At 37.7% G+C, this 15,691-nt stretch overlaps 2 protein-coding genes across 2 annotated transcripts; one reads left to right on the top strand and one right to left on the bottom strand.

Annotated features, from left to right (window-relative positions):
• Window positions 1-2,886: 2,886 nt before the first annotated feature.
• Window positions 2,887-9,541, bottom strand: pdap1b (pdgfa associated protein 1b). The gene is made up of 6 exons (XM_062990421.1): window positions 9,229-9,541; window positions 7,306-7,397; window positions 5,695-5,793; window positions 4,829-4,947; window positions 3,971-4,122; window positions 2,887-3,853 (listed from the first exon to the last, which is right to left on the bottom strand). The coding sequence occupies exons 1-6, from the start codon at window positions 9,239-9,241 to the stop codon at window positions 3,789-3,791; spliced, it is 540 nt and encodes a 179-aa protein (XP_062846491.1). The 5' UTR covers window positions 9,242-9,541; the 3' UTR covers window positions 2,887-3,788.
• A 564-nt stretch (window positions 9,542-10,105) lies between these two features.
• Window positions 10,106-12,709, top strand: bud31 (BUD31 homolog). Its single transcript, XM_062990420.1, has 4 exons — window positions 10,106-10,282; window positions 10,468-10,590; window positions 12,178-12,344; window positions 12,480-12,709. The coding sequence occupies exons 1-4, from the start codon at window positions 10,189-10,191 to the stop codon at window positions 12,528-12,530; spliced, it is 435 nt and encodes a 144-aa protein (XP_062846490.1). The 5' UTR covers window positions 10,106-10,188; the 3' UTR covers window positions 12,531-12,709.
• Window positions 12,710-15,691: the final 2,982 nt, after the last annotated feature.

Here is a 15,691-nt window from a genome sequence, read left to right as displayed (position 1 = left end):
ATGGGTAAGACTGCCGACCTGACTGCTGTCCAGAAGGCCATCATTGACACCCTCAAGCAAGAGGGTAAGACACAGAAAGAAATTTCTGAACGAATAGGCTGTTCCCAAAGTGCTGTATCAAGGCACCTCAGTGGGAAGTCTGTGGGAAGGAAAAAGTGTGGCAGAAAACACTGCACAACGAGAAGAGGTGACCGGACCCTGAGGAAGATTGTGGAGAAGGGCCGATTCCAGACCTTGGGGGACCTGCGGAAGCAGTGGACTGAGTCTGGAGTAGAAACATCCAGAGCCACCGTGCACAGGCGTGTGCAGGAAATGGGCTACAGGTGCCGCATTCCCCAGGTCAAGCCACTTTTGAACCAGAAACAGCAGCACTGGACTGTTGCTCAGTGGTCCAAAGTACTGTTTTCGGATTAAAGCAAATTTTGCATGTCATTCGGAAATCAAGGTGCCAGAGTCTGGAGGAAGACTGGGGAGAAGGAAATGCCAAAATGCCTGAAGTCCAGTGTCAAGTACCCACAGTCAGTGATGGTCTGGGGTGCCATGTCAGCTGCTGGTGTTGGTCCACTGTGTTTTATCAAGGGCAGGGTCAATGCAGCTAGCTATCAGGAGATTTTGGAGCACTTCATGCTTCCATCTGCTGAAAAGCTTTATGGAGATGAAGATTTCATTTTTCAGCACGACCTGGCACCTGCTCACAGTGCCAAAACCACTGGTGAATGGTTTACTGACCATGGTATTACTGTGCTCAATTGGCCTGCCAACTCTCCTGACCTGAACCCCATAGAGAATCTGTGGGATATTGTGAAGAGAAAGTTGAGAGACACAAGACCCAACACTCTGGATGAGCTTAAGGCCGCTATCGAAGCATCCTGGGCCTCCATAACACCTCAGCAGTGCCACAGGCTGATTGCCTCCATGCCACGCCGCATTGAAGCAGTCATTTCTGCAAAAGGATTCCCGACCAAGTATTGAGTGCATAACTGAACATAATTATTTGAAGGTTGACTTTTTTTGTATTAAAAACACTTTTCTTTTATTGGTCGGATGAAATATGCTAATTTTTTGAGATAGGAATTTTGGGTTTTCATGAGCTGTATGCCAAAATCATCAGTATTAAAACAATAAAAGACCTGAAATATTTCAGTTGGTGTGCAATGAATCTAAAATATATGAAAGTTTAATTTTTATGATTACATTATGGAAAATAATGAACTTTATCACAATATGCTAATTTTTTGAGAAGGACCTGTATAGAATGTGTGGAGAATTTTGAAACGAAAAATGCGACGACGACCCCGTACTGTTGCACATCTTAAGGCGTGTTTGCAGGAAGAATAGGACAAAATAAAAGCTGAAACACTAAATCACTTGGTATTCTCAGTGCCAAAACGTATTTTAAGTGTGGTGAAAGGAATGGCAAATTACAAAGTGGTAAATGCTTTACTGTCCCAACTTTTTTGGAATGTGTTGCAGGCCTGAAATGCAGGAATGGATGCTTATTAATAAATGAAATTACGTTGAGCAGATTAAACATGAAATACATTGGGGTCAAAATGTATTTAGTCAGCCACTGATTGTGCAGGTTCTCCTACTTAGAAAGATGAGAGAGGTCTGTAATTTTCATCATAGGTACACTTCAACTATGAGAGACAAAATGAGAAAAAAAAATCCAGGAAATAACATTGTAGGATTTTTAAAGAATTTATTTGTAAATTATGGTGGAAAATAAGTATTTGGTCAATAACAAAAGTTCAACTCAATACTTTGTAACATAACCTTTGTTGGCAATGACAGAGATCAAACGTTTCCTGTAAGTCTTCACCAGGTTTGCACACACTGTAGCTGGTATTTTGGCCCATTCCTCCATGCAGATCTCCTCTAGAGCAGTGATGTTTTGGGGCTGTCGCTGGGCAACACGGACTCCAAAAATTTTCTATGGGGTTGAGGTCTGGAGACTGGCTAGGCCACTCCAGGGCCTTGAAATGCTTTTTACGGAGCCACTCCTTCGTTGCCCGAGCGGTGTGTTTGGGATCATTGTCATGCTGGAAGACCCAGCCACGTTCCATCTTCAATGCTCTCACTGATGGAAGGAGGTTTGGGCTTAAAATCGCACAATACATGGCCCCTTGACCCCAAGGGAGATTATCAATGGTCTTGTATGTCTTCCATTTTCTTACAATTGCTCCCACAGTTGATTTATTCACACCAACCTGCTTGCCTATTGTAGATTCACTCTTCCCAGCCTGGTGCAGGTCTACAGTTTTCTTCCTGGTGTCCTTCAACAGCTCTTTGGTCTTGGCCATGGTTGAGTTTGGAGTCTGACTGTTTGAGGCTGTGGACAGGTGTCTTTTATACAGATAACGATGTCAAACAGGTGCCATTAATACAGGTAACGAGTGGAGGACAGAAGAGCTTCTTAATGAAGAAGTTACAGGTCTGTGAGAGCCAGAAATCTTGCTTGTTTGTTATTGACCAAATACTTATTTTCCACCATAATTTACAAATAATTTCTTTAAAAATCCTACAATGTGATTTCCTGGATTTTTTTTTCTCATTTTGTCTTTCATAGTTGAAGTGTACCTATGATGAAAATTACAGACCTCTCTCATCTTTCTAAGTAGGAGAACCTGCACAATCAGTGGCTGACTAAATACTTTTTGACCCCACTGTATCTCAGGTTCATAATGTATGCAATCAAATAAAAGTCAAAGTAAATGTAAGAAACTCTGTTTTAATCATTTGCATTTTCCATGCTGTCCCAACTTTTTATGTTTTGCGGTTGTACTTTTAAAGACCATACTTAGTCTTAAGTCCTGACATAAACAGAGATCGACTTGAGAATCGTGCTGTGTGCTGATTAAGTTCTTAGAAAAAAAGGCAGCTGCATAAAGTGCTTCCACATTTAATCTTTATTTTATTACGTTGCTTGACCAAGAATCTGTAGATAAGCGAGCACCTTAAATATTTACACTCAGATTCATTACTATGAACCAGTGTCTTTTAATGTATGACCTAAATGTTTGCAATTACAGTAAATTAATTTTTCAGTTAATGATATACATTGCTAGTGTGTGTGTGTGTGTGTGTGTGTGTGTGTGTGTTTTGGGTTTTTTCTACCATCACTGAAGGCCAGTCTGAATAGCAAGTGTACTTATTCATTATCAAACAGGTAAATGACCATTCAGATGCATCCAACATTGTGACAGTATATCTCTTGATAGACATCATAAGACTTATACTAACATTTGAGTCTTTGTTAATGTTAGTAAAATATGAAGACATTGTTAAGTAAAGCTCAGGTGCACCAGTTGTATTGTAACAAATAGTTATGTTTTTTTGCTTACATCTTAAACTATCACTTCTTTTGACAGCAGTTACATTCATCGGGTTTACACTAATCAATATATTAATAAATATATGATCTAGAATCATCACTGTGAATTACTTGCTTTGGTAAGAACATCTAGACCCTCTCATAAGCATCACTGTATCCGTTATATACAAGTGCACCTCAACAAATACGAATATCATGAAAAAGATTATTTCTGTTCATAATTAAATTTAAAAAGGTAAACTGTCATATATCTTATATTTGAGATGCACCTGTATAAGGCCTACTTATACTTTCAAAGCGTAAATATTCCTTTTGAGTGGAACATTGTATAGCACTTTCTCATAAAGCATAAAATCATGATCAAACTTGTCCTCAAAAACAGTATAATAATGTCAGTAAATGTATATACTGCACTGGTTCACAAATCAAATAAAACCATTTATCCCATTGACTATTATTTAAGGGATAGGGTATGAAGTCCTTTTGCTGCTGCCGCTGCTGCTTGTGCCTCTTCCTTTGCTACAATAAAAAAAAAAACATGAATCAAAATAATATTTTTTAACATCTGATATGTCTTATGTAAGCTTTTATGCTTTTGTGGGTTATCCAGAGCAAACCAATGCATCCCGTATTTACCTTTCCTGTCCTCTTCTTTCTTCTTAGCTGCCTCTTCACGTTGCTTTCGAACTATGGCAAGGCGAGCAAGGTCTGACTTGGCTTGATCTGTCTTTCCTGCTAAATGAAGCTTCATGTACCTTTCCTTTGCCTTCTGCTTTTCTATCTCCTCTCTGAAATGATTAGCAGACATGTTTGCATTTAGAGTCGGGCAATACAAACTCCACTTACCATACAGAAGCACTTTGTAGTTCTACAATTACTGACTGTAGTCCATCTGTTTCTCTGCATACTTTGTTAGCCCCCTTTTATGCTGTTCATCAACGGTCAGGACTCTCCCAGGACCACTACAGAGCAGGTATAATTTGGGTGGTGGATCATTCTCAGCACTGCAGTGACACTGACATGGTGGTGGTGTGTTAGTGTGTTGTGCTGGTATGAGTGGATCAGACACAGCAGCGCTGATGGAGTTTTTAAACACCTCACTGTCACTGCTGGATTGAGAATAGTCCACCAACCAAATATATCCAGCCAACAACGCTCCATGGGCAGCGTCCTGTGACCACTAATGAAGGTCTAGAAGATGACCAACTCAAACTCCAGCAGCGCTGCTGTGTCTGATCCACTCATACCAGCACAACACACACTAACACACCACCACCATGTCAGTGTCACTCCAGTGCTGAGAATGATCCACCACCCAAATAATACCTACTCTGTGGAGTACAGATGGACTACAGTCAGTAATTGTAGAACTACAAAGTGCTTCTATATGGTAAGTGGAGCTGATAAAATGGACAGTGAGTGTAGAAACAAGGAGGTGGTTTTAATGTTATGGCTGATCAGTGTATTTGCTTCATTTATCTTAATGGCTCTTACCTCTCCCTTCTAGACAGCTGTCTGGGTCCATCCAGTTCAAGATCTGTTACTTTCTTTGCTTTCTGAGCTTCTCGATTGGGATTTTCAATATCTATAAGTCCCTCCACACCCTTTCTTTTCTGTGACAAAAGGAAAATCAATTCTTAATCTTTTAGTTTTATACTTCTAGAAATCATAATGGGCTGAAATTGCCATGCATATTTTCATCAACTTTATGATTCAGCCATTGCAAATACAGCAACTTAGACTGTTAATTTGTGTTTATAGAATGTTCTATAAAGTCTTTGACATGGCCCTCTAATTCCTTGTATGATCGATAACTGATCGTGCTTATACAAACAGGGCTAGTTTAACTTTACCTATTAGACTGCACCACAAGCATTACAACAGAACATAAAATAAATCATAGTTTTCAATTCAGGAAAGTGACTTTGAGCCATTTTAAGTTCATGTTTCTAAATCATCACAGACAACCAGATTATATTACTCTGTCAGTGATGTTGAATGTTATTTATTGTTTACAATTTAACATACTGTATCTTACTGTAAAGCAGAAGCATCACCATGTGCTGTGCTTAGTATTCCTTAATCCACCAAGTGGTTACATAATTTGCATATACTGCACAACACGAGCACATAATGTTCTTCAGGCATGTTACATTAAATATGATTTACTGTTGCTGCTTTTTGGTTTGGCATGCTTATGTCAGTGTTTGTACAGTGTCTTGGACTTTTGCTATAAATAGAAAGATTTTCCAAAACACTTCTGGTGTGTATTATTTTGGCAAGTAAGAAAACAGAAAGAAAAAAATACAACAGAATAACATTTGTGTATTTGTGTGGACACAGACTAAGCTAACACTTACTTGAGAACCCTCATCATCACTGTCCTCAGAACCAGATTCATTCAGTTTGTCATCTGTTTGGTTATCATTCACTGCGGCTCCTTCTTCCTCTTGTTCAACCTGTGAGAAATTTCTGATATTTTTGTTATGTAATCCACAAAACTCAAAAGTTCACAAAACTTAAAAACATGCATATAATAATTGACATGAACTCATTTAACAATTCTAATTGTGATAGTTTTATAGGATCACAGTTATCACAACTGTAGTCACAGGTCACAACCTGTAATTCAAAACTAATAAAAACAGAATGTAAATTCATTCATTCATTCATTCAATCATTCAGAAAGAAAGAAAGAAAGAAAGAAAGAAAGAAAGAAAGAAAGAAAGAAAGAAAGAAAGAAAGAAAGAAAGAAAAAGCATGTAAAACAGTCATGCTACTGTGATAAATATAGCCATATGGGCTCAGGAGTACTTCAGAAAACCATTGTCATTTAACACAGACCACCGCTGCATCAACAAATGGAACCTGAAACTCTATTACACAAAGAGAAAGCCATACATTAATTCTATGCAGAAACACCTCTGATTTTTCTGGGTCATGTCCTGTAATCTGATGACTCCATGGTTTAGTTTATATTTGGGAAAAACAGACGTCAAGTTCTCTGTGCAAAAGATGAAAAGGACCATCCTGTCTGTTATTAGCGAAAGGTGCAAAAGCCAACATCTGTCATAGTATGGGGGTGTATTGGTGACCGTGGCATGAGCGACTCGTATATGTGGGAAGATACCACTGACAAGGGGGTGTATATTGGTATTTTATAGCTGCACATGCTGCTATCAGGGCGAAGTCTATTCCCGGTAGATCCTTGATTTTTTTAGTAACAATGCCAGGCTTTATTTTGTACGCAACAGCATTGCATACAAAAACACACAACTGTGTGGCTTTGTAGACAGAATTCGTGTGCTTGACTGGCCTGACTGCAGTCCAGATCTGTCTTTTATTGAAATGTATGGTGCAACATAAAGAGGAAAATCAGGCAATGATGACCACTGACTGTTAAACAGCTGAAGTCTTGTATAAACAAGAATAGAGAAAACTCCACTTGCAAAACTACAACTACAAAAAATTACACTCAAACCCCTTGTTAGTTTAGTGATTAGTTAGTAAGCCTGCTTACATAGTATCAAAATACAGACTACACCAGTGACAGTGTACTATTTTAGTACAGTTTACTTTGTTGTACAGTAGTGTGATATTTGTGAACGCAGCCAATATTGTAGATGTTCTGATTTAGTCACTATGGATAGACTATGTTTATACAGGATTGGCAACTGTTAAATAAGTTGCAGACAATATGGTCATTCGGTTGGAGACTCTAGTCCTAAACATGTTTGAATTTACCAAATACAAACTACTATACTTCACTTGCAATTAGCTATCCAGCTTGTAATTATTGGATAACAAGATAATGTGGGGGCATTAATATTTAGATATCCTGGTATTTGTAATGTTGCATGTATTTAATTCTGGTCATTTAGAATCTAGCTGAACTAGTATTTATATTAACCTAGGTATGGTAACACAATTATTCTTTTTTTATCTGTTACATAATCATGAATTAACATTACCTTTTTACGTTCTTTTTCAGCTTTCATTTGAGCATCTATCTCTTCAGGACTTGTGTATGTTCTCATCCGACCTTTGTGTCCACCCTTCTTGCCTGAAAAAAAAAGCTTGGATTTTGAGTCTACACGGAGTTCATATTTATAACTGACTTGATAACACAGATCTCAATTATCCCTCGAAATAACTAACAGTACTGAAATTATCTTTTGAAAGCATCTTTTGTTTAGCTGCTGTAACAATAAAATATATATTTTTAAATAATGAAACAATATAGTCAGAAAAATATATGCTAAAGGAAATGGCAGATGCAGTTATAAAAATGTAAATACTTAGGTTATTTTATTGGAGCTAAGTGGTGCTCTGATATCCACGCAAAAAGGTAAAGGCATTGTTTTTCTTGTGTTACGGATAAACTCAGTTGCTGTTAGAACATAAGTTCTGTGGATGTAGCTTAATTTCATGCTTTTTAGTCAGTTTTGCTGGCTCCTTAAGACTACACTAGGGGTGCATTGGATAGAAGTTTGCCCACTCAATAAAGTCATGAATTGTGTACCATGTGGCCACTCAGTACATAATGGTGCTGTAGAACAGGGTTTTTTTAATGGGTCGCAGACAATAATAATAATAATAATTAATAAACAATTTTTAACAGGCCCATAAAAAAATGAAGTTGTACACAAACGCCCCCTTGTGGAGGCTTTACGTTACACCTTGTAAAGTGAGACCCCCTGCAGTGGGACCAGGTTGCTACCATTTTTTTTATGAAGTATATTTCGTTTTGTGTTTTGTTTTGACGAATCAACTATTATTAAAAATCTTTTGTAGTCTGTTTGATGTATTGTGCAATGGTATCAGCTAATTTATTAGGAGTGTTTTTAACTTTAATTTAATTTACTTTCCGAATGCCGGACATTTTTGGTGAGTGGATTTAGAAAGAAGACACATCCGAGAAAAAGAGGACGGTCACCCTACTAGTGGGTAGAGCCGTGGGTTACCAACTGGAAGGTTGTGGGTTCAAATTGTGGCTCTGCCATGCATCCCCTTAACCCTCTCGGCTGCAGGGGCGCTGTACAATTGCTCTCTGGGTATGTGGAAAATAATTCATTGTATTGTACACATGTCCAGTATATGGCAAATAAAGACACTCCATCTTGCCTAAATTATTCTTAGATTATAACGTGCAATTTAGAAGAGATCTAAGCTTATTTATTAAGAACATATTAATGAAGTTTAAACATGTGCATAACATGGATGGTTTGTTTTATTAGGATTTTAACATCATGTTTTACACTTTGGTTACATTCATGACAGGAACGGTAGTTACTCATTACACAAGATTCATCAGTTGACAAGGTCATGGACAATTTAGTATCTTCAATGAATCTCACTTGCATGTCTTTGGACTGTGGGAGGAAACCGGAGCACCCGGAGGAAACCCACACGGACACGGGAGAACATGCAAACTCCACACAGAAAGGACCCGGACCGCCCCACCTGGGGATCGAACCCAGGACCTTCTTGCTGTGAGGTGACAGTGCTACTCACTTAGCCACTGTGCCACCCCCCATAACATGGATGTAAAATCAACCAAGTTTATTTTTATACAAGCTACTTCTATATGTTGTGTATTATTTCAGTATAATGTAATATTAATATAAAGGCTTTTTCTTTTATAATGTGTGGGCGAATTAAATCTCAAGATCACTGATATCATGTAAAAGTGGTGCAAATGTGAACTCAGATTAGACGTGACGTCAGAATATTTTACATAAAGACAGCTACAAAGGGCATGCATAATATTACATTTATTATTATTATTGTTGTTGTTGTTGTTGTTGCTGCTGCTGCCGTTATTGGTATTATTATTCTGTACCAGCTGTCTAAAATGACAGCTGTGTTGTGGCTAAAAAAGAAAAATTTCTTACCTCCTTTAGGCATAATGAATAGATAGCAGCAGGCACTTAATATAAATAAAATTAATTAATATGAATAGAAATGTGTAATTTATACGATGTTAGGCTGAAGTTAAGTTAAAGATAAAGATGTTAGCTGTAGCGAGGTAGCTGCAATGCTAACAGTGTCTAAAGTTTCGTAAAGCGTAGTCCTATCCACTTGACACTAAAAACAAGAATTATTAGTGAACAAATTATTCAAATAAAAGCGCAGGGATAAAATAAGCGAGAATATTTGTTTCTTTCGAAATGTAAAATCAAACTGACAGAAAATCTAAATGTTGTCTCTACATGTCACCGTATTTATTATTTCTCCCAGGCAGTCTACAGGACTCCTAACCTGATGCAATATACTGCCATCACTAAATGCTTATTTTAGTTTTATTCTCTCAGTCGGTCGGTTTTATATATATATTGTGTTAGGACATTAAGTTATTAGATAATTAAAGTAATTTTGCTTTTTGGAAAATAACACAAACATGACTAATACATTCATTTTGACTAATACAGGGAAACTCCAGGGATTTTGTAAAGAGTTGGTGTGCTTTTATGAGTCTTTTATATTCATTCAAAATAATAATATAATCTCTACTGCTAAAATCCCTAATATTTATAATAAAATAAAGTTTAAAAACCTAAAGTCATTGGTGCACTGCAATACAACATAATTTGCTCATACTTAAAATGTACACAGTGCAATAAAGAATAAAATTTGAAAAATTACAGGTGTTCAAAGTATTACAAATTGATAAGTGTCAATATTTTTTGCATTTAAAAAACTATTTTAGGTGGTTTTATAAAAGGATAGTTGTGCATTTGAGCAGTAGGACCTCTCTGGTGACGCAAACAGAAGGCGACTGAGGGCTAATTTTGTACACCAGCACTTTATAAACAGCAGAGCTCCTCCGATTTATTTTTAATTAAAGAGAAATCATGCCTAAAGTAAAAAGGAGCAGGAAACCACCACCAGACGGCTGGGAGCTGATTGAGCCTACTCTGGATGAACTGGATCAAAAAATGAGGGAAGGTATGAGAAGAGTAAGATTTACTCAGTGTGTACTTTAGCATTTGGCTAACCAGTTAACGGGAACTGTTGTTTATCTGATTTGTATTGTTAATTCGTTTAGTTACATAGATCACTACTAACCGATTCTAACCGATTGACATTTAGATAGAACGTTGCTTTAATACGTATTACAATGTTATTTTCAGCTGAAACAGACCCTCATGAGGGGAAACGAAAAGTGGAGTCACTGTGGCCGATATTCAGACTTCATCATCAGAGGAGCCGCTACATCTTCGACCTGTTCTATAAGAGGAAAGCAATCAGTAGAGGTACCTTTATTCAGGAGTATACCATCCAGTGCCACTTACATTACAGTTACAGTGTACAGTCTGAGCAATTGAGGGTTAAGGGCCTCGCTCAAGGGCCCAACAGTAGCAACCTGGCAGTGGTGGGGCTTAAACCAGTGACCTTCTGATTACTAGTTCTGTACCTTAACTGCAAGGCTACAACTGCCCAAAATAAAAGGCCCTGTTAATTTACATCAAAGGTAGTCTTGCCAGGCCAGTCCTAATATCTGATAAGAATGAAAAACCAAATAACACAGTCATACATTTTACCCGTTAGTGTGAAAAGGCTTGAGCTGTTCTATCATCCTGACAGTGTAATTTACGGAAAGTTAAATACCTTCATTCAAATCGTGTATCACCGCTAACTGGTTTGCAAATCCTTACGTCGTACGGCACTCTTAATATATACAGGTTGGGACGGCACTGTGGCTCACAGCAAGAAGGTCCTGGGTTCGATTCCCAGATGGGGAGGTACGGGTCCTTTCTGTGTGGAGTTTGCATGTTCTCCCCGTGTCTGCATGGGTTTCCTCTGGGTGCTCCGTTTCCTCCCACAGTCCAAAGACATGCAAGTGAGGTGAATTGGAAATACCAAATTGTCCATGACTGTGTTCAATATAACCTTGTGAAATGATGAATCTTGTGTAACGAGTAACTACCGTTCCTGTCATGACTGTAACCAAAGAGTGTAAAATATGACATTAATATTCTAATAAATAAATAAACTAATTTATACAGGTTATTGGAAGTTTTAAAACCGTTATATCTAATATGTTATTATTTCACTATATTTTATCCAAAATTTTATTTTGTAGCTTGTCCCAGCATAATGTTTTCTTTAGTATTTCAGTTTTCAGTTCTCAAAGCAACCCTGGTCATTGTATTGTCTTTTACTAGGGTATGTGGAGTACGCCTGTTGAAATATATTGTGAAAAGCAAAGTTTTTTTTAATTATTACTTATTTTTACATGGACAAACAGCTCGTTTGGCCTTTCTAAAATAACTTTTAGGTAGTGTGCAGTTACAGTGACATGCTGGCCAGCTATGGGATGGCATCACATTCCCAACCTACATAATGTCTGTAGTAATGTAATAATATACATTTCAGACATCTCAATTATTATTATTTGTATTATTACAGTATATTGGAATTTTATTTTTATTATTTAGTTAGGCTCATTTTCTTATGGACTGGTAGCTGTCTACTTTGTTTAAAATACATTACCCCATAATGCTGTACTATGGTATGTTCACGCTACTGTTCTACCTTATTGCCACGTTACTAAATTAAGCTCTTTTTTTAATTTTATGTTTAGTTTTATACAAAGATTACTTATGTGTTTATCATTTTAATGGGTTTTTTGGTTAGAATGACACAATTTTATTTATAATGGTTAGTCAGAATTAAATGATTAGTGTATTGTCCTAGCATGATTTTTGGATGCAGAGCTCCATATGGAAATAATATTAAGAAATAAATTGTACTATACAAATATGCACAGTGTGAAAACTGTGATAACATCAGAGTGAAATGTTTCAGTAATGCTAACGAGTTATCTCTTTGCTTTTCAGAGCTCTATGATTATTGTATAAAAGAAGGTTATGCAGACAAGAATCTGATAGCAAAGTGGAAGAAGCAAGGCTATGAAAATCTTTGTTGTCTGCGCTGCATTCAGACACGGGACACAAACTTTGGAACAAACTGCATATGTAGAGTTCCCAAAGGCAAACTTGAAGTGGTAAGTCATTTTGAAGTTGTTTATGATGGGTCACCTTGATACTTTAAAGTTGAATTATTTTGCTTATTTGTCAGTTATTAGAAATAAACCCTTTTACTACTAACATGTATTGCATGTTTTATCTCTTTCACTCAGGGTCGTATCATCGAGTGCACACACTGTGGGTGCAGAGGATGCTCTGGATAATTGACATCAATTCAGCCGTGTTTATATTGCTCAGATGTCAGGGCTAATTATTTTTGGTCTTTTTAATATTTTTTGTCATTATGCTTTCATTCCAGATTGTTATGCTGTACTTTGTAGATTAGCCTTTGTTTGTAATTTGTAAACATTTAATTTTCATTAAAATGAATGTGTTTAAATTATGTTCCGTCTTATTCTTTGTAAGGTAAATGTACTGTTTAATATTTAAAAAGGCTTATACTACAATCTATGATTTTGATCAATGTATGAAGACATTTGAACAGTAATACACAGTATTTGAATAAGCAAAGTAGCCTTCCTTTTTTTTTACACAATACTTGGGAAATGTATTACTGGTACATCAACTGTCACTTTGGCTAAAATTTAGAAAGTGGTGGCTTTTCATGGATAAACCATTTCTATGTTGCACGTATACAGGCTTAATAAAAAAGCATTGCTTTTTTTTTTTAACTTGTTAAAAAAAAAAACCCTCATGTGTTATGTGAATTATGTGTAACCTTTACCGTTGGTCATGAATGTGACCAAAGTGTAAAACATGACATTAAAATATTAATAAACAAACAAACCTTAAATTATTACAAACCTTAAATTAAGTGTGGATATAGGATCATTCCTATTTTTTCTTTTTACCTGCCTACCTAGATGACCAACCTAAATGGTTGTTAAAATCAATCTTTTTACATACATTTATAAGTGACAAAATTTAAAAAATTGGACAGGACAGTAGAAGGGCATCAACCCAGCAGTAGGACAGGTATCTGATTCTTTGTGCCATGAGGAACAGGAGAGGCACTGCCAGAGAGCTTCAAAAATTACCTCTAGTGGGCTGCTTGTATGCATGTTTCTGACCAAATTGTCATGAAGTGAGACCTACATCACCGTGCAGCTCAGCTGCCATTCACCAGAGAACAGGTTCACACTGAGCACATGGGACAGACATGAAAGTGTCTGAAGACACCATAGTGATTGTTATGCTGCCTGCAACATCATCCAGCATGACCGGTTTGGTGGTGGGTCAGTGATGGTCTGGGGAGGCATATTCTTGGATGGTCACACAAACCTACACATGATAGCCAACGGTACCCTGACTGCTGTTAGGTACAGGGATTAAATTCTCAGCGCCACTGTCAGACCTTGGGCCCTGGGTTCCTCCTTTGAGCAGGACAATGCCCAGCCTCATGTGACCAAAGTGTGCATGCAGTTCCCTGGGGACAAAGGCAATAATGCCATTGACTGGTGCTCACGTTCCTCAGACTTGAATCCAATTGAGAACCTTTGGGATGTTAGATATCAGTCTGTCTGATGATGCCTAGTAGCACCACAGAGTGTCCAGGATCTAAGTCTGGGAGGAGATCCTCCAGGACACCTTCCGCCATGTCATCAGGAGCATGCCCAGCCCGTTGTCTAGAATGCATAAAGGCTCATGGGAGCCATACATACACACGATTGAGTCACATTATGAGTTTCAATTTTTTTTACTGTTATGGTTGTGTGATTTTGAATCCAGGCCTGAATGGGTCTGGTTTCCCACAGAACAGTTTGTACACAGTGCAATACCAGCACTACAGAGACTGAACTTCTTAACTATCCAAAATACACTCATGTACGGGAAAAAATTAAAAATAAAATAAATTAAAAAATAGAAATTTTATCCTGAATTCAAACTCTTTAAATTAAAATTGAATTGAGTGGTAAAAACACACGCTGGAACCAGAGCTGGGATCTCAAATAAATTTTATCGAATCTTAGGTCTGCCTGCCGGCTAGGCTGAGCAGCCACATGAACAACGATTGGCCTGTTGTTCAGATATGGGCGGGACTAAGCCCGATAGGGTCTCTCTCTCATAACTAATGCAAATACGACCTCTGCTGGCTGATTGATGGTGCCTGCACAGAGATGAGAAAAGAGTGCTCTCAGGGTGTGTCTCTCCATACACAGTGCTGAGCTGCACAGTACTCCTCAAAGTGTAGGTGATAAGATGCATACGGCATGCTGCCCACGTGTCGTAGGGGGTGTGGGTTAGCTTCATTTTCCTCAATCAGAGCAGGGATCGGCATTGGTGTAGAGGAAGCATGATGCAATCAGGCAATTGGACGCACTAAAAAGGGAGAAAAAGGGAAGAAAATGCATAAACAAAATAAAACAAAACATTGAATAGAGTGTGTGTAATGATGGTAGTCTCAAATGCCTGTGTTACTATATTTCTAACATATTAAAAATAGTTATTGTCTGTGTAGATTTTCTCTCGTTATTTTAGATAGAATGCCTTTATTTGTCATATATATACATATACAGGTGTACAGTACAACGAAATTCTTCTTTGCGTATCCCAGTTTGTTTGGAAGCTGGGGTCAGAGCGCAGGGTCAGCCATTGTACTGCGCCCCTGGAGCAGAGAGGGTTAAAGACCTTGCTCAGGGGCCCAACAGTGGCTGCATGGCAGAGCTGGGATTCGAACTCTCAACCTTTCAGTCAAGGACGGATGAAGGATAGTCTGGGCCCCTGGGCAAATGTAGACATTTGGAAAGGTTGACTGTAAATTCAAATTTATCATGGTTTTGAGCATTTTACTAGGACATTTTTCTTTTTCTGTTATGAATGATTTGTATTGTATCAATTCATCTGCCAGGCTCATGTTCAGATCTGAAGGATATGCTGCAGCGAGTGAATTAGCCTTTAAAGTGAGCTCACTGTTGGACATATTGTCAGGCATGAAAAGAACATCAAATAGCTCAGTTAAGTGTGTGTATGCATTCAAACTGCTTGAAATTGCTTGTCTTAAATTTAAATAATTGCAAAATTGCAAAATTAATTTGTGTCTCTGCGCTTAAGAGAAATTAAACATAATAATTTTGAAACAATACAAATTCAGAAACATTAAGTAAGGGCCTGATTCGCATATTTGCAACAAAACGTCTGTTATGAAATATGGTAGCTTGCCTGGCAATTTGTAGGTCCCTAGAAAGTCAAGGAGCCATGGTAAACGACTTCTATGGAAGTCAAGGGCCCCATAGCAGGGGCCCTCGTGATCAAGGGCCTGTTAGGTTTTTCGGAACATAAAAACGTACATTTAATATGGGAAGTTTTACGGCAATTTCCAAGGTTTACGACATCCAGGCCGCATGGTCTTTTGTCCAACATGGCG

The sequence above is a fragment of the Trichomycterus rosablanca genome, chromosome 2 (assembly GCF_030014385.1).
Source record: "Trichomycterus rosablanca isolate fTriRos1 chromosome 2, fTriRos1.hap1, whole genome shotgun sequence".
Taxonomy (NCBI): Eukaryota; Metazoa; Chordata; class Actinopteri; order Siluriformes; family Trichomycteridae; genus Trichomycterus; species Trichomycterus rosablanca.
This window is presented reverse-complemented; position numbering and strand designations above follow the sequence as displayed.

Bases quoted from the DNA above. Each gene is read 5' to 3' on its own strand.
- pdap1b (XM_062990421.1), bottom strand. The intron at 4,123-4,828 runs GTAAGAGCCATT...TAATCATTTCAG, and splicing joins CAGCTGTCTAGAAGGGAGAG to AGAGGAGATAGAAAAGCAGA. The intron at 3,854-3,970 runs GTAAATACGGGA...TTTTTATTGTAG, and splicing joins GAAAGAAGAGGACAGGAAAG to CAAAGGAAGAGGCACAAGCA.
- bud31 (XM_062990420.1), top strand. From the start codon at position 10,189: ATGCCTAAAGTAAAAAGGAGCAGGAAACCACCACCAGACGGCTGGGAG. The intron at 10,283-10,467 runs GTATGAGAAGAG...TGTTATTTTCAG, and splicing joins GGATCAAAAAATGAGGGAAG to CTGAAACAGACCCTCATGAG. The intron at 12,345-12,479 runs GTAAGTCATTTT...TCTTTCACTCAG, and splicing joins CCAAAGGCAAACTTGAAGTG to GGTCGTATCATCGAGTGCAC.